The 20,285-nt window shown below is 32.4% G+C and overlaps 1 protein-coding gene across 6 annotated transcripts in view; it reads right to left on the bottom strand.

Moving 5' to 3' along the window:
* DIAPH2 (diaphanous related formin 2) overlaps nucleotides 1–20,285 on the bottom strand; it is a 949,436-nt gene that overhangs the window by 670,046 nt on the left and 259,105 nt on the right. For all 6 annotated transcript variants that reach the window (XM_073885915.1, XM_025876973.2, XM_073885914.1 and 3 more), the window contains 5 exons: nucleotides 16,489–16,599; nucleotides 11,056–11,174; nucleotides 9,010–9,126; nucleotides 6,357–6,475; nucleotides 3,138–3,202 (listed from right to left, as the gene is read on the bottom strand). In XM_073885915.1, the coding sequence (XP_073742016.1) occupies nucleotides 3,138–3,202; nucleotides 6,357–6,475; nucleotides 9,010–9,126; nucleotides 11,056–11,174; nucleotides 16,489–16,599 (531 nt within the window). The remainder of the gene's footprint in view (nucleotides 1–3,137; nucleotides 3,203–6,356; nucleotides 6,476–9,009; nucleotides 9,127–11,055; nucleotides 11,175–16,488; nucleotides 16,600–20,285) is intronic.

Below are 20,285 nucleotides of genomic sequence, written 5' to 3'. Positions count from 1 at the left end.
AGGGGAACCCTCTTACACTGTTGGTGGGAATCCAAGCTGGTACAGCCACTTTCGAAAACAGTATGCAGGTTCCTCAAAAAGTTAAAAATCAAACTACCCTACGACCCAGCAATTGCACTACTAAGTATTAGTATCCCAAAGGATACACAAATACTGAATCAAAGGGCCACATGCACCCAGATGTTTATAACAGCATTATTAACAATAGCCAAATTATGGAAACAGCCCAAATGTCCACTGACTGATGAATGGATAAAGATGATGTGGTGTGTGTGTACACACACATATATATGGAATATTAGTCATCAAAAGGATGAAATCTTGCCACTTGCAAGGATGTGGATGGAGCTAGAGTGTATTATGCTATGCGAGTTCAGTCAGTCAGAGAAGGAAATACTGTATGATTTCACTCATATGTGGAATTTAAGAAACAAAACAGATGAACATAAGGGAAAGAAAATTTAAAAAGAGAGGAAGGCAAACCATAAGAGACACTCTTAGTTATGGAAAACAAACAGGGTTGCTGGAGAGGAGCAACTGGGCTAAACTGCAAATGGGCTAAACTGGTGATGGGTATTAAGGGCATGTCCAGTAACAGGTTGCTATGGTTGATGTCAAAGAGCAAATAGGCTAAACTGGTGATGGGTATTAAGGAGGGCATCACTTGTGATAAGCACTGGGTGTTATATGTAAGTGATGAGTCGCTAAATTCTACTGCAAATTAATATTACACTATATGTTAACTAACTAGAATTTAAATAAAAACTTGAAACATACATATATACATACATACATACATTCATAATGGTGTGCTAAGCAGGAGAGACCATCTCAATGGTGAATATCCATTTACTGCATCCTGCCCATCCCTAACCTCAGTCAGGGCACCAAGCCGAAACAAACAAGCCTGCATACATAGAGTAAATACTGCTTATATTCATCTATAGAATATATGTCCTTTATTATCAATGTCACTTCAAGTCATTTTAGAAGGCAAAATATTTTTCCAATTATATTATTTCTGTTTCTAAATTTGATTTGTCTTACTCTCCAGAATTGTCTTTAGAGTTTGTGGAACAATAAAAAAGTATTTTCACTGTTAATAAATACTCATACTCATAGATTTTACCTTTGGAAATTAAAAAATGTCAAACCAATCCAAGTCTGAAGAAAGAACAGGTAATGGAATTGGATTACAATAATGTCTGGGTCAAACATGAAATGCTAATTAATTCTTTTATTCCTCTCTACTTGCGTTCATAGAAAATGTTCCACAGAGGTTAGTCCAAATTGTTTCTCATCTTTAAAAATTTCAAACCCACCCCAGATCCTCCACAGTTAGTAAATGACCATGTTTCCTAGGTCACTGAGAAGATGCTTTTTTAACTGCACTATACTATTCATGTTAAGACTTACTCTCTACTTCCACCCTCCCTCCGAATGTAAGATTCTCCTGTGTATTTTTTAAGCATGATACAAACTGTACAGCTTTCCTCTATAAATTATTTATTTGTACATTTGAAAAGAGGCATGCAATGTTTCTGCTTGTAATTTAATGTGATCTTAATCTATAAACCCATAGAGTAGGAATCACAGAAGTCTGAGATATGCAGGTTGGAAGACTTTTTACAAGGCCACTAAACATATCCTCTTCTTTTAATGATGACAAAATTAAGACCCAAAGAGAATAAGTGGCTTACTTAAAGTCACAGCTAATTTGTGGAAAAGCTAATATCAGATCTTACAACTACTGCTTCTCATTCTAGCCACCCTACATTTTTTACTACTTTACATGGCCTCTTAAAATCACCCAGAACAAGAGAAGGCATTCAGATAACCACTGGGAGACCATACATGTTTTTATTCTAAACGTTGGAGATGAGAATAAAGCACTAAACACTGAAATGCTTTTTTTAAAAAATTATTTCAGGACTCCATTTCCCATAATATATGCTAACAGAAAATTTTGCCAGACAGATCATCACAGTTTGTACCAGTCTTGTGGTGTTTAATCAAAGTGTCAGTGAAAAATTAAGGAGACTTAAGATTTTCAAAGGGAATTTTAAATGTGCTACTTAAAACAAGAACATTACAAATATAAAGGTCTATTAAAAAGCATGCATTTTCTTTCACCAATAAAAATGACAACTTCACACAAACATTTTATGCTCAAGCTCTGAAAATCTAATCTAGTAACTGAAAGAGCAAAGGCATTTCTTCAGATGCCCTGAAGTAACTTCAGTAATACTCTATAACTTCTAGAGTGATAGCAAAAGCGATTATCTAATCTCCAAGGTAAGTCATAACTTTGAAGAGACAGCAATATGTAAAGCACTTTATCTTGCTGTCAGAAGGCTGAAAACTGGAGAGTTTTTAGACTTGTGCTTCAATCCTTCTCCCTGCACCAACAGGAGAGAATTACTATACTAATCCTTTATAGGATCTAGAAAAAAAAATTCAACTTTTGGTAGAAACTAGTACAACTGTAGTTATGCTTTCATGAAACAAGGAAAAGACAACCTAAAATCCAAATAAAATTAAGGCAGCCATAAAACTTGTATTTCCATAAGGCATTAACATACAAAGAAAGGGGAACCTCAAATTCCACCAAGCCTACATGAAGTTGCAGAACCATTTAAAAGTGGTAATTATAAAATTCAAAGAAGATAAATCTAAGCAGAGAGAGACAGAAAGAGATAAAACACTATGTCGTTCTAATGCTATTTAATAGCACTGTCTTTAAATAGCAATAATAGGTTAGACTAGCTAAAAATCTAACAGTTCTCCAAAGGAGGTACATATTGTAAGTGAGAACTGCAAGAAAACAATGAGGGGACTATATTTTGGTTGATTGCTTCAAACTATATCCTTCCAATAAACTAATTTTATTTCATTTATCACTTTGGTAGAATATAGTTAGTGTTTTTCTTCCATAATAAATTAAAGGTCATGAGGAGGGAACAGTAGCAACCTTATCTTATCAGGAATGAAATCAATATTCTGTGGTTCTGTTTTAATCCAGAAACATGAAGTACTATAAAACTGAAACAACATTCATAAAGCCTCACATAAAGAAGATAAAATACATATTGTAAATAAATAATTAATTTAACAATTATGGCTAACATAAGCCTTACCTTCTTTGAAAATTCCACTGCTTTTTGTTCACTTTCTTCAACTTTTGCCTTGTTCACACAAGAATCTATTAAGATTGACAAAAAATGATTAGAAATTATTGCATCAGATCTCTGGGCAAAAGATGACTGCCAGCCTGTAATTCTACGTAGACAATCATTTTTATGTCAATTGCTATTAAAGGTAAATTGACCTATACTACACATAAAACAAAAACTACCACAATTTTTTGCATACTAACTGAATTCAATGATAGTATTGTTGAGTCACAAAACCAAGCATTCAAGAATATATTTGACTAAATCATCATCATTTTAGAGGTATTCAAATATTTCCCAACTTTTACAATAATATAATTCCTTAAAACTTTTTGCAATTTAGTATGGGTGGAGAGGTGACAAAGAATCTATTCTTAAGATTATTAAGACTCAAAATGACCTTTAAAATAAGGCTAGAATGGGGGATACGACAGCATTCATTAATTCAGCTTTTCTACAGAAAGATTTCGCTTAGGTAACTTCTGATCTGAGGCAGAATGTATTATGTAAATAAGGAAATAAATATTAAATTTCTCAGCTCTAATCAAATATTCCAAAATATAAATAACTGAAGAACCTCATTTTGGTAATATTCTTATTACTACATATACGACTCTATTATGTATCTAGCCATTCCACACCTATTTATTCACCCAAAAGAAATGAAAACATATGTCAATACCCTTGTATATGAAGATTCATGACAGCTTTATTTATAATAGCCAAAAACTAGAAAGAACCCAAATGTCCATCAACAAGTAAATGTATAAACAAATTGCAGTATATCCATATGCTAGAATACTACTCACTTATAAAAAGGAATAAACTATCGATACATGCACTATAACAACATGAAGGAAATTCAAAACAATTACACTACATGAAAGAAGCCAGACAAAAAGAGAGTACATCCTATATAATCTATAGTAAGAGAAAACAGATAAGTGATTATCTCAGGATGGAGAGAGATGGGGAGACATGGGAAGGAGAGATTACAAAGGAGAACACAGAAACTTGACAGAGTGATAGAAATGTTTATTATCTTGGCTGTGGTGATGGTTTTAAGTACACATACAAATATCAAAATCTACCAAATTATGTTCTTAATAATGGATAGTTTTTCTCATGTCAAGTACACCTCAATAAAGTTTTATTTTGTTTTGTTTTGTTTTTTAAAGAACTGTGTGTAAAGAACTAAGGTGGAAATTGGTAAATGATGAGACAAAGAGGGGGCAGATCTCTGCTGTGCTGTCAATGATTGATAATGATCTTGATTTAAATTTCAGTGGGAAGGTATTGAAGAGTTTTGGGCAAGAAATTGATCAAATTTATGAAAAATACTAGACTTACAGAATTGTAAAGAGACTCTGTTCCTCAAGTCTAGGTGATTTTAAAATCAAGTTCCATTGATTTCCTATAAGTTCTTGAAGCACCTGCTAATTTTTGCATTTATGCACATGTGTGTGGCTCTAATCAAAGTTCCGAAGCATTCATCAGAAAATGTCCTCTAACCATAAAATATTCAGAACATGCATATATTTGACTTATCTGAATTTACAGTTGATAAAACTAAAGCAGAGAAGTTAAATGATTTGTTCAAGACCAGAGATAACACATGGATAAGGTAATAATGGGTTTCTGAAGCTCTATTCTCTCTCATTCAATGCCTTCATCTCCCCAACCCCAGTGCTAACAATACACAAATGTACGTACCTAGCACACAGTACACAAAAAACAAATGTCTACTGAACACTGAAAGAGCTAGTCAAAATCAACAGAGTACTCCCTTATAACATTCTCAACAAAATATGAAATAAACTAATGAGTTTATCAAGCTTATTATCAAATTTGCACAGAAGCCAGCATTTACATTAATTCTTAGGGAAGGTAAATTGATGCACACTTTCTGAAAAGCATCTGGCTTTTCTAAGATCATATCCTCAATTACAGGAATCAATCCTAAGGAAATGGCAAGAAAAAGGCAAACATTTATGCAAAGAATGTTCATAGCAGATTCATTTATAATTGCAAGAACCTGAAAACAATCTAGATGTACAATAAGAAAGGACTGGTCAAGATGGTTACGATATTCCATAAAATGGAATATTATACAGACATCCAAAGTCACATTTTGAAGGTTAACATGAAAAAAATTTTCATATTATAAATCTCCATTAAAAATCAGCATATAGAGAAAGAGATAAAAAAAAAATAAGATATAAGAAAATGTACTTAGCCAAAAAGTGAGTAATGGTGGTGGAATGTACTGAGCTGAAAAGTGAGATTGGTGGTTTATTGTCACTTACATAAGCCTCCAGATTGCTTGGAATAAATGAGTATTGGTTTTAAAATCAGAAAATAATATATAATAATAATAAGGAATTCATCTTTGAATATTACTGTGAGTTTGCCTTGTGCTATGGAGTGAACAATAATATAAAATTGGCATTCCACAGCTGTTGTTTTCTTCCTTTAACGACAAGACAAATGAGTTCATGCCCAAATCTTAGCAATAGTGATTTTAATTAGGTACAAAAACTGTTTAACTGTAATGTCATATAACAGCATATTTCACAAGAGAGGTTTCACATTATCCTTCAGAGACTGCTCCAGAAAGTACAGCTAACTAGTAGTCTAGGATCATGTAAGTTAATTTCCTTACTGATCCAAGTAGATGAACATCATCACCTCAAATTCTTTCCTAGCTTTAAGGTCTACAAAAATTATAAACTGATCTACTTTGATAGAATTAAAAAGTCTTAAGTTACTGAAATAAGCCTGTGTTTCCTTTCTCAAACTTGAACACTAATACCTACTGCACATGTGATTTCTATAAAACCACTGAGGTGCCAATATAAACTGAATCAAAGGATTTCAGAGTCATGTTTCTAAAGAGCAAAGCATTCATCTATAATATGTTTTTCCTATGTGTGTGTGCACCACTGATTTTAAACTGAATTCAAGAGAATTAAAACGTATCAAATAGCTTAATATTTTCCACCACACAAGCAGAACTCTCATGATCAACATAATTAACAATTATAGTGATTCAGTACTCACAGACACAAAGACTTACCAGATTTTAATAAAGGAAGTTCAGTGAGAGCACTACCTTCAGAAAGTGACTATTATACAGAAGAGAGTGAAACACAATCAAATGACATTGAGGATAATATTACATACCTATCAGATGCGTGAAATCAATGTCTAATCTTTGCCTATACTTGAAATCTGGGTCCATACCACTGCAGTGCAGCACTATCTGTGAAACGCACTCCTCAATTATTTTGTAATACTGTGGCCTGAAAGAGAGAAAGTATTCCTGAATATCTTTTCTACCTATACAAGCCAATTTTCTTAAGAAGTGGTTCAGGGGCACCTGGGTGGCTCAGCTGGTTAGGCATCCGACACTTGATTTTGGCTCAGGTCATGATCTCAGGGTCACGAAATCGATGGCCCCCCACCTTGTGGGAGCTGCATGCTCACTGTGGAGTCTGCTTTAGATTCTCTCCTTCTCCCTCTGTCCTTCCCCTCGCTCATGTTGTCTCTCCCTCTCTTTCTCTCTCTCTCAAGTAAATAAATACATAAACTCTTTAAAAAAGTGGTTCAGCATGATAAAAGAACTAAGTCTTTTTCTAGCACTGTTAAAAGAACTCTTTCAAGCCACTGCATTCCCTTAAGAGAATTATGCCTAAACTTAACGATGGTCTGGACATTATAGTATAAAACCTATCATAATGTAATCAATTGTGAACACTTGTGACTTAATACTCTAGTTTTTAGGAATTCATGCCTTTGTACAAAGATACTTATCAACCTATCTACAAACTTATTGTTCCTAAAGTTAATGAAAATAAATGGCCTGTTAGTTCTATATCCATGGATACAGAAATGGTTCTAAGCCTCTACAAGTTTTCAGTTTCAGGAAGAGATGAGTATCTTGGCATTAGGTGGCAATGTCTTAAATTTACTACAACACTTTAACTCAAGATTAGCTATAATCGCTTACAAAACTAGACTGACCCACAAAATTCCGAAGATCTATTTATGCACGTTTTTAAGATTCATTTTATAGAAGCATACACACTTAATATGCATGGCCATAGCCTGAATTCATTCAAAGTGTCAAACGTTTTTAAACATATCCTAATTTTGTAATCTATCAAGATAATTCTGGCCTTAAATAATAACTACTTGCATACTTCAAAAATTTTTTAAAGTCACTTTTTGCATTAAAATTCAGGGAAAATTTAGTATTTATCAGTGGCCAGTAAATTCAACAGAGAAACATCAGAAAGAAATATTGTATAGAGAAATTATGATAACATTCTTACGATTAGTGTGCTGATAACTAGCCAACCTACTAAAAGTTTGCAAACAAAGCCAAACAGAGTCTAATTGCTCTTATATGTTTTTTTTGTCATGGGGCTGGCCTCAAGAGTAAGATTAAATAGTAATATACATTAACCCATTTTAGGCTTTTTCAAGTCATCAACAATTCTAGGATAAATAATATTGGATTATCATCAGTCCAGTAAATGACTTTTTGGGTAAACAAGGAAAACACAAGTGTTCTCTTTAAGGCCATGTTAATTATCTCTAAGTATAATAAAAGTGCTGGTCGCACTTGTACTTCACATCGATGTTCCCAGGATGAAAAAGATGTCATATTAGAGTAACTATTATATATTGAAAGTTACTGAGAAATGGATGGTTTCATGAAAATTATTTCCCTAGGTAACTGTGTACCCATAGGCACAGTACCCACTTAATTGCCAGAACATTAGAAAACATTTTAATTACCATATTTCCTGTTTTAAGAAAACAGCATATAATTATTTTAGCCATTTTTCTTTTTTTTTCCTTTTTTTTTTTTTGGTGGGTAGCAAAGCAAAGTTTATCGAGCGATAGCAAAGAGATAGTACAAAGCTCCCAAAGAGGGAGGGGACCCGAGAGGGTTGCCCTTTAACCACTTTTCTTTGTCTCTGTAACATCATGATGTCCATGAATTATTGTAAAAGTCTGAACTATAATAGCTTTCTATATAACTTTAGAACTGTCATCTTTGTTGCAACTATACCTGACCCATGGTTGCCTGCCTTTACCATTTAATCAAGCAAATTCTGAGAAATCAGAGAACCTAGGTTGCCAGAATTTCATGCATATTAGAGTATGAAGAACAACTAAGAGTCTCTTGAATAGTTACATATAAGATCATGACCACAGCTTATAGATAATTTCAGTCACTCAGAAACCTTTCTCTAACTTTCTGGTTTTCAGATATATTTGCAGTTACTAGACTCTGAAACTTCTAACTTTATTATCATCATAATCATTTATCTTGAAGAATTGTATTACTGGATATAAAGCTGAAATATTACTATTATTTTCTTAGCTAAGATCACATCTATTATTAAATAAATACTAGAAAGGAGAAATAAAAGTAAAACCTAACTTGTTAAAATGGACATGAACTTAAAAAAATAAAATAAAATGTACATGAACTTAAAAGTTCCACCGCAGACACTTCAGTGCTTATTCTGTGCTATCATTATCTAGCAAAGAAAATTCATTACAAGGTCAGGAAAATATGTTGGGTTCTTTGCTACTAAATGTCCTGTCACTGGGGTATCCAGTTTTATAAATAGATCCTTCTGGCCCAATTAAAAATAAATTCACACCTTCTAAAATATGTTATGCTAAGTCATCAAACTCTTATACACTATGTATGTACATACATCTGCATATAGTACCTAGCATGAACTACATTATTAGTTTTCCTTAAATATCAAATTCAAATTACACAAATACTAGTACTCTCAGAACCACCTCTTACCTGACGTAATAATCATTTCTGATGAGCAAAAAATGTTGTAGAATGGATAATAAGTAATTTTCAGCAGCAGTGTCCTTCAACATATTATATAGAAGATGATACACTTCATTCATATCAGTGAAAGTAAGTAAAGGAAAAAAATTAAAACCCTTAATGAAAGTTCCATTCATAACAAAAGCAGCTTCGTTTTTTAAAACACTGAAGTACCATTTTGTTTCCCTTATTGTTTCTAAACCTTCAACTCCGGTATTTTAAAATTTACATAAATAAATTTAACCTACGGAATCACTTTAATCTTTTAATGAGAGAAACAGACTTAAAGAATATTTCCAAGGCCATTTAATCAACAAAACCTTAAGCAATCAGTTATTCATTATAAATTACAGATAGTAGTATGATTGGAACAGCAATGCCATTAGAGAAAACGGTTTACTCTTGATCTTCCCGTGGCTGTGATAGAGGACCTACATTATTCATGTAAGCCACTACTCCTCTATTTTCACCACCACATAATATAGAAGGTAATGGAACATTCTATGGACTGCTAAAATATCACAAACCAGTTTTATTTTATACTGATAAAATATTTAATAATGTGAAATTGTTATTGTCTGCATTCATTTGTATTCCATTATTTAGTAAAAATGGAAAGTAAAGACAATAGAACTTGAAACATTTTTCTTAGGATATAAAAAGAGTGGAAAAAGTTTAGATGCTTTTAATAAACTAGACAACAAATTTCAAAGCTGGATTCACTTTTATAATAAAACTGAGGACCTGGAAAATCAATGTAAAAGGTAGAAGAGGAAATGTAATCCAACATTCCAAAAATAATCTGATATGTCAACATTTTCTCTGAAGTAGAATTAAGTATATGATGGATTATTTCTTAGACCCCATGTAACAGTGTTGTGTTAAAGTCTCATAAGGTCTTTCAAATGGTTACAGAATGAAACCCAAAATAGCTTTATGGTAGAAGTTTGATTATAAGAGAAATCTATACAAAGGAAGCAAGATATATATTAATATAAAAAGCATTTAATATTATGGAAATGACTGTAGACTAGAGTCACTAATGATGGATAAGAAATTACTAGCATTGATCCCTTATAATAATAACATAGTTAGCCACTGCACACACATTTATCCAATACTTATTTATAATATACTTCAATAGTAGCATTGGAGGCAAAAGATGAAACATAAAACTTCTGCCCTCAATCTCATAGGGGCACAGAAGTGCACATAAATAAGACAGATAGAAAGTACTATAGAGGTTTCAAGGAGAGGAATATTCCAGCTTTTTTTGGGGGGGCAGTGCAGGGAGAAACAGGGAAGAAGATATAACAGAAAAATTCCATCTCAAAGGTCATTTTATTTCTGAAGTATTTCCCAATCTCCCCAAAACCCATAAGCAAGAAATTTACTGAGTGTGAAACAAATGGTCAGCAATGCTGTGACAACCTTCTTTTAGATCTAAAATCATTTCATATAAAATTGTTGCCATAGGAAGATTATATACTAGTTGTTTTTGACTCAAATGCTTCTACCAGACAGCCTTGTTATAGTCAGATACTATCACATCTACACTTTTTTTTTTCACTAAGGAACCAAAATAGTTGGATTGAGAGTAAGGCATTTATATGAATTGAATTGTATCTCTAAACCATTTGAGTACATTTTAATAAACTGAAGAAGTATATTACCTACAGTTACTTATGAACTCAGTGAACTTTTCCCCTCAAATTCTTGTATGTGAGGTATATGCCTTAGGTTCTTGTCTATTCAAGACTATTGAGCTGAATACATCTATAATACAGCAAGCCACTGCAGATTTCAGGATAGTTTGTGTAAATCATCAGGACAATCTGACAATTCCTCAACATGAATCTCAAGGACAGCATCATAGTGAGGTATTAAAATAAATAAATGAATATAAATTGGGCTGGCAGACAAGAATTCTAATAATGGTCCACAAAATCAACCACAAATCCTTTTTTTTCACAATACATGCAAAATTATTTTAATGGTTTGTCAAAAGGATATTCCATTTCTGCTCGAATGTCATTGAGACGGTGTGATAATTCATTTAGGTCATCTTCTTTGTTCTCATCAAATACTTTCAACTGAATATCAAGCTCATCATTCTCTTTTTCTTTTAGATCCTAATATATAAATATAAAATGTAACAAATGAGTAAGAGTTTGACAACACCATATTTTGGTAATAAAGCACAGATACTATTATTCATTTATATACACAAAAGCAATTTTATATTGATCCAGGCACTTATTTTCTGAGAAAGTAAAAGTAAACGTATTATGTATTCTCCTATTTTAAAATAAAAGAACCTCATTGCATTCATTGCATTTTCTTTTCATGCCCCAGGTTTTGAATATTTACATTAAAAATTAACAATCACTTTTACAAAGGGAGGGGGGAACTAATTGCTAACAACCCAAATTGAATGCTGTTGTTTTGACTAAATACACTAATCAAAGATCACAAAAGAACTCATGCAGTTAGAACATTCAAATATGCCTCTTGCGAAAAATGCAAATATAATCAATTGTATTAATGAAGAATAAACGCAAGGATATATTCAAGCACAACAGTCCCAAGTATGGCGTAGAAAGTTGTATAAAGGATTTTATTTTAAATGATATTTTGTGATTTTGAAGCAAAAAGGCGTCAGGATTTTTTATCAAGCTGCATGACAAGCCTCCTCCCCCACTTTTCATTTTTGCTTAGCCAAATCACAAAATACCAACTTGGGCATCAAAGATTTGTTTTTGTAATACATTATAAGCACATGCATTACAAACCTCTGATAATTTTTAAAAATAATAGTATGAACAAAATCTTTGGAAGCATGCCACACTAGAGATTGTTGGGCTTAATATATATCACCTGGAATATCTTTTAATATGTGTCCATTAAGTTGCAGCTTTCAAAACCCAAATCGATAATCCCAACTGTGGATGCTCAAGGGTGATAATGAAAGTGGGACTAGGATTTCAGAGCTGAGCTTGAATTCTAAAAGGAAATGCAAGCATGGTGTACTTCAAATTAGGTCAATAAAACAAAACAGGATTCATTTCTTATTTCTATTTTTATTCAATAGAGCAATTATAAATGGAGATGTAATGGCTATTACTAAAGCCAAATGCAAATTTATGCAATTGCTAGATTTTTTCTAACATTCATATAATAATTTACTGAAAATTTACATACAGAACATATAAAAATACTTAGTATGTTTCTATATAATTTCATATAAAATATATGACAAATAAATGTATTTACACTTAGTTCCCTCTTTAGTAACTTGCTTTAGGTCTAGTTTTGAATTTTTAAATCTATTGGAATGCAAAATTATCTATAATTGGTGGGTCATATTTTCAAGTGGTTTAAGAACTCCAGTCAAACAAGAGCCAAATCCAGACACACCTAATATGCTGGTCATTGCAGAAACAACTGTTAACACATTTTACAATATGGACTTTTCCTTATTCTTCTGTCACAATATGTTCTTTCTTAGATGCTCACTACAAAACCTGAATACTCTTAAATATGTTAGAAAAACAGAAAAATCTAATTTAAATACTGCTATTTAATTAGCATCAAAACATTATAAAACATGGACTCAATCTGCATAACTATTTTCTGTAAAAATAACTGGTTAAATGTTTAACTGTTTTTAATTAGGACAACATATTAGTTATAAAATATATATAGTATGTGAACATATATAGCACAATATAAAAACTTAGATACAAGTGCAATCCTATATTATTTAATAGTATCCATTAAAATAGATATGCATATATACATATACACATATATAAAACTTCCTTTCATTCAAATATCAAATCTTGAAAAATATATCTATAAATTCTTAATGAAATAAACATTTAATTAGTTTTTCTATAGCACAAATATGATACCCTATAAAAGGAAATGGAAATGCATCACTAAAGTTTTATACTTTAAATGCAGACTATCATATTACTGAATTACAGTATTAACTATTAATAATGTAAAATATTATAAATAAGTTTCAGTTATTTTTTAAACATAATTGCTCTATGGATATGGAACATTGTTGGCAGTCTCTAAAACATATAATTAAATCTCTATAATTTGGTGTACTTCAAAGGAAATTCTATTACTAATACATGACTGATCACCAGTCAAGCAATCAAAACTGAGTCTTCAACAGAATAAGAAAGAGTTTGTTGGTATTTTAAAATAAAGATGCCTGCTGCCTACAGACATGATTTCTTACTATCTTGTTCCTTCACATATCTAAATTACCTAATATTTTCTAAATTTATTTAACTAAATAAAAGGCAGATGGAGAAAACTTCACAAGAAATCAATATGAGTTACCTATAGAGCAAATACTAGCTTAAAAATCACTGTATAGTATATAACAACTCACTAATCCCAAATTACTAAAGCAAATTTATTCCATATAAATGAAGTATAAACTCCCTTTAAACACCATAATTTATCAACAGAGATAGGTGAATTTTGAAAATAAATTTTTACAGAATATAATTAAAATAACTGTCCTTGTCTTGAGGATTCTGATTATTGATGAAGAAAGTTCTACTGTACTATATTATTACGATGGTCTCAGGAATTACTGAAATACTAAGAATGATTCTTCCTTAACACTTAATGATTCCAGAGAGGTACAATTCTTTTTAAGTTTTTATTCAAATTCCAGTTGGTTAACATACAATGTAATAACAGTTTCAGGTGTAGAATATAGTGATTCAACACTTCCATACAACCAGATAGGTCTAATTTTTTTTCATGTACAATTTGTATTAGCCTTAGCCACATCTAATCTGCTGCTTTGAATATGATAGATTCTAGAAAATTAAGCATTTCCTCCTGTTAAAAACTCATCTATGAATATATTATTAAGCTTCAATGCACGCATACAGATGTTTAATACTCCCCAAATTCTAGTGGTTTAAGCTTAAATATTAATAGTAAATTAAACAATGAGTTCATTAGATAATAATTGACATGTCAGGTACATCTAAAATACATTAATCCATGACCATTCTGACCTTTGTTCCAAATTGTGATAATAAAACTACAAGAACAACCTCAGTCATGAAATCTATGGTATTAAAGAAAGGATCTCTAAATCTTCTGGGTCTTTCTGCCTGAATTCTGATTCTCATCTTATATATAAGAAGTACCTGCGGAAGATTTGTTTTCTTTTCAAACCAAACATCTCTGCCTTACCCTCAATAAGATTTTGATATATTCTCTTTAGAGGGACATTTCCAACCTCTTTAGTTGAGAACCAGGGCTGTATGTAACCATATTTTGCTCCACTGTCTTAGGGAGAAAAAAAAAAAAAAACAACCTGAGAATTCTTGTAGGTTCTATTCCAAAATTTTAGGAGGCAGACACATGACACTTACTACTTTTCTCTTGCTGAGGAATCACTGAGATCTGGGACTCAGGTCAGACTGAAGAGATTTGACAGTTAAAGAAAAATCTAGCTGATAAATATATGAAGAATGCATTTATTAAGAAGCACCATGGTGCCACAAGAGGCTTAAAATACAGCTACAGGGCCGATGGGAAAGTGTAGCGTAGAATGACGGATGCAAAATCTTCACTGTCAGTGTAACCAAATATACCATGAGACCACTGAACCCAGCAAAGATGAATACACCAGAGAAAAGTAAAAGGTAAAGACAAGAGCTACCATTCATTCTCTTTCTGAAAAGAGGACAACTTAAATAAATTAAAATGAGAGTAACAGTTTTTTTGATCAAACATTCAGTAGTATAAGGCAGAAAATGAATATTCAATTATAAATAGATACAGGGAAATAAAAGATGAAAGAGTAATAGCAACAACTAAGGCACAATACGTGGCATCTTGGTAAATGAGTAGAGGACACTAAGGAGCCCCTGTAGCCAGCAAGTGTCCAAAGACATTAATACTCTCTCAGAAACTGAGGACCACCCCAGTGAGGACAAGCATGGAAATCAATGAGTAGATAACTCAAAAGCCATACTAGAATCAAGATTATAACATGATCTGTAACTACCTACAGCCACAGACTTTTCATGAGGAAAGATTTCTGAGAAAACAAGAATAAATGTGTAACTAGTGAATGTGCCTAGTTAACTGCATATTAAACCTCCATATGGGTCACTTAAAATGTTGCTTTGATTCACTGCAACCAATTCCCTGTTTTTTTAAAGTCATGGATTAAAGTACCATTTAAAGTATAATTGACACAGAACTTTCTAAAACCAGATAGATTAAATCAAATATCTTATCAAAGTGGGTTTCAGTAGACTCACTGTAGGGTTCATTTTATGATGGTAAGTTTCAACTACTTTCAGTTAAGACTAACAGAACACAAGTTACAGATGCATGCTACACTCTCATTCCTACCAGGAAATTTCCCTGATTTTGATATTTCTACTCCTCTAAGTATTATATATAAGCTTACTTGACATTTCTTTTGTTTTGTTTTCTTTTTTACTCCCTTTTGCTTCTTTTTATTCAGGTGTGCTCTGGGTAGCTTAAATGAAAAGACTAGACTTTACATGTCTCTTAACAATGCCATGGTTTTAAACAAAATCCCTCTTCAGTTAACATACTAAATAAAATATAGTCACATTAGCTATATTTGTGTTTATAGAATAAGTGTCCTCATTTATCTCAGATCAAGCCTATAAAGTTATTTCAAAAATGTTTTAACAGTATCATAATTAGAGCATATATGCACATTCAATTTAAGAAATAAAACTTTAGAAAAGTTTCTATAGCACTGTAGCAAGAATACCATTCCTAAGTATCTAGAATATACTGACCAAAATTCTATAGATACTTATGCTGAATATAAATGATATCAATCTAAGTTATCAAAGAGGAAAGCAAAACTTTTTATTTTTTTTAAAGATTTTATTTATTTGAGAGAGAGAGAATGAGAGATAGAGAGCATGAGAGGGAAGAGGGTCAGAGGGAGAAGCAGACTCCCTGCTGAGCAGGGAGCCCGATGTGGGACTCGATCCCGGGACTCCAGGATCATGACCTGAGCCGAAGGCAGTCGCTTAACCAACTGAGCCACCCAGGCACCCAGAAAGCAAAACTTTTAAATGAAAATTGAAGCCGCAGAAAAAGAAAAAGCAGTAGTCTCTTATGTTCTCAGTATTTAAATTCAAAGAAAAGAAATTCCCTTTTGACTTTAAGAAAACAAACAAAACAAAAAACACCCACATCATTTCTGGACACACTAGCTGAATTCTGAATCATCAGTTGTATATAAAGACTGCTATTATTGCAATATAGAAAAGCTTGCAAAATGTCTAATGCTTTACAAAAGAAAATATACCAAGGCACATTTATCTACTCTGTTGCAAGTACTTTGTCTAAAGAGAGAAATATGTTAAAGTTCATCAGCAGACTTAATGTGTACACTCAACTTACTGGTAACATTGTTTTTAGTCCGGAACGGAGGAATTCATTCCTTAAATGTATTCTAAAATCAAGCTCATAAGGTGAAGTGACAAGAGCATTTATAAACTGCATGCAGGCCACCTGCAATTAAAAATCAAAGTTTGTTAAAAATTATTTTAATTAAGGAAATATTTACTTAATGCATTCAGATCATTATTTTTCCATTAACTAAAGGCATACATACATATATTTTATGGATGATTATGACTTTACAGCATAAACAACAAAATTAAGTTTCTAATGCCCAGAATAATTCTAATGGAGATATGATGGATGGTCAAGTATTGCTATGATCTGCTAAATAATATGAAGGGATATGAAACTCTGAGAAACTTAAAGTTCCAAAAATCTGCATATAGAGCCCTTTAAAAATATCATGAACTGTATCTTTCATATCCAGCTGTCCTCAGAGTGCACTTGGCCTCAATTCTATATGGTTATAAACACTTTTCTAAGATAAATCAAAAAAAGTACCCTGATATTAAACAGAGAACAATGATAACTTAGAGAAATTATTACACTGATTTATACTGTCTCCATACTATTATTGGGATGGACTTGCAAAAAATACAGAGTATTAAAATACATGATTAAGATGAATTAATTTGCTGTGTATAAAACTGAATGCAAGTGAATTAAGATCGACTAGAAGGCATTGTGACACCAATGCTAATGTGCACTGCATGACAAATTAAATATAAGGGCTTGTTTTCAAGTGAAGGTGATTCATTAATTACATTGACACTGTCAAAAAGGTTTGGTTTTCATCCTTCTGATATTGAGGTTCCCTATTATAAAAGGGGACTTATTTTCTGGTAACTGCAAGCTAGAAGGGAATCAACAAAATGCTAATTGCCAGGTGATCCATAAATTATTCCTGATAGTATTTTTGGGAAATGCTGCTCAAGTCTAAGACAACTACCTAATAGGTTAAATGAGGAGCTGCACCTTTAAATTGATTATTCTTAAAGTATGCAATGAGTATACTGTACAGTGTTCAAAGAGCGGATTGCAAGGGGACTCCTGGAAAATACCAGATTTAGTAAAGATGTCAAGCATATACAGAAGACACAAAAAATCAAAAGTTAGTATGAGAAAAATACATCAGCAAAAGAAAATATTTCAAATGTATTTTGACTTGACTTGTCCAGACCTATCATTATAATAGTTATTTTTTCAAGTTGAAAGAAAAGATTAAAAGGTGTATTCCTTTTTTGTACCTATTACCTTATGCATCTAAGTTGCTTTTAGGGAGATATGTCCATCTACCTTACATCCAGGCTCAAAAATCAAAAGTTGCATGCTTTAAAAGTGATGACTAAAACTGTTTCTAACATTACTAGATATCTAAATGACAACTGAATATTGTAGTCCAACACCTATGAATGCTCAAATGTAAGTATGAAACACTTAGACTCCGAATTAGATACTTGCCAAAGAATGGGCATTACCTTAAAACACATTTCAAATAAGTTACTATGACACTTATACCTTAATGGATTACTTAACCTTTCTATTTACAGTAAGAAAATATGTAAGACTTTATATAGACTGGGATATAAATTTGTATACTGTACATGTCCAGGGCTATATTATCATTGCATTTGCGTGAATGATCCTTGCTCAATGTTACAACTATAACATGACCAAACAAGCCAAAGCACATGTCCAATCCAAAATTAATAGAGAGAAAAGTTGCCATCTGCTAGGAGTTTTTGCCAGAAGATATTCTAGCTTAATGGCTTGTATTAATACCCTACAAGAGAACATTTCCATAGGAAACAAGTTAATGAGTCTTAGAATTGTACCTTTATACAAATAAAAGTATTTATATCAGGAGATGATAAAAATAGTAAAAGAATAAAATTAATGAAGGTATCAATATCAAAATAACTTTACATTTAATAAGATAAATGCTGCAATGCTATTACTTTACATGTGATGTATAAATATATAAGTGAATGCTAAAAAAAAGTTGCATCCATTGACTACAGTATAAAATAATTAGGAGACACTTTGAAGCCAGTAATTTAAACAGGTAATGGCACTGGTTTATCAATGTACTATTTATTATTTATCAAATTCTAACAGATATCTAATTACAAATGAGATAAGCAGAATACTCATTCCAAAATGTCATTTTCCAAAATCTTCTCCTGAAGTGATACTCTTTTTGTTTTAAAGATTTTATTTATTTATTTATTTGAGAGAGAGGGCAAGCGAGAGAACACAAGTGGGGGGGGCGGGCAGAGGGAGAGGGAGAAGCAGACTCCCAGCTGAGCAGGGAGCTCTACCTGGAGCTGGATCCCAGGACCCTTGGATCATGACCTGAGCCAAAGGTAGATGCTTAACTGACTGAGCCACCCAGCTGTCCCTAAAGTAATTCTCTTTTATAAAAATATTTCTATTATACTTTAATGCAGAGAACAAAAAAATCATCTTAATTATCTCCATTCCTTTATGCTACTACATAATCACTGTCCTTTTTAGAGGACAGAAACAAAATCAATCCAAAACCAAAATAGTTGTCATTATTTACAAATACAAAATTAAATTTTAAAAATATAATTAGTTTCAATGCCAGAATATATTATTACTTAATTATAAACATTAAATACCCATTATGTAGATTCTGAATTCATAGTTAAATACACAACCCCAAACCATTTTCATATTCATTATTATTCTTATTATACAAACAATATTAGAGGCTACACATAATTCACCATCTAATCTCATCCTCATAAAAACCATATCAAGATAAGTATTACTATTATCCTTATTTCATAGATGATGAAGCTGAGGCTCAAAGCAGGTAACATACATGGTCACATAGCAAGGAGAAAACTCATGATTCTCAACCATATCATTTTACTCCAAATACAGAATAATTTCTAATACATTCCAGATGTTTCATTAACTCTATTCATAGATTCACATGACAAAAGATTTTAAGGAAGGAAAAGATAATAAAATTTAACTATTGCATCATGTTTAATACACTGGAAATATCTAGTTTTGAGACTATAAGTTAATTAGAAAAGCAATTTTTTTTAACATTTTATTTATTTGAGAGAAAGAGAGCGTGAACGAGAGAGAAGGAGCAGGGGGAGGGGCAGAGGGAGAAGCAGACTCCCTGCTGAGCAAGGAGCCCATCCAGGGCTTGATCCTGGGACTCCAGGATCATGACCTAGGTGAAGGCATACGCTTAACAGACTGAGCCACCCAGGCGTCCCAGCATACAATTATTTTAACAATATACTGTCTAGTATATAAAATGGTTATTTTACTTTATTTTTTTTAAAGATTTTATTTATTTATTTGACAGAGAGATAGCAAGAGCAGGAACACAAGCAGGGAGAGAGGGAGAAGCAGGCTTCCCGCCAAGCCGGAAGCCCGATGTGGGACTCGATCCCAGGACCCTGAGATCATGACCTGAGCGACAGGCAGATGCTTAATGACTGAGCCACCCAGGCACCCTAAAATGGTTATTTTATATGTCATTTATACCTCTTAAAAAACAAAGTGGTTATCAAAATGCATAAAGAAATGCAAAAACAAAACAAACAGGAAAGGTAGAAAACAGTTCCTGGAATGTGTTACATTCAACTTCATGAACAATGAAGTATGGGCAGCATCCCATCATCCAGAATAACAGTCTCTCACTCTCTTTTACTTCCTGCCACCCCACTCTCAATTCAGCATACATTAGCATGCAATACACACACACACACACACACACACACACACACACACACACACACACA

The sequence above is a fragment of the Callorhinus ursinus genome, unplaced genomic scaffold (assembly GCF_003265705.2).
Source record: "Callorhinus ursinus isolate GAN/ISIS: 27379988/994484 unplaced genomic scaffold, GSC_fseal_2.0 scaffold67, whole genome shotgun sequence".
In the NCBI taxonomy this organism is placed as follows: domain Eukaryota; kingdom Metazoa; phylum Chordata; class Mammalia; order Carnivora; family Otariidae; genus Callorhinus; species Callorhinus ursinus.
This window is presented reverse-complemented; position numbering and strand designations above follow the sequence as displayed.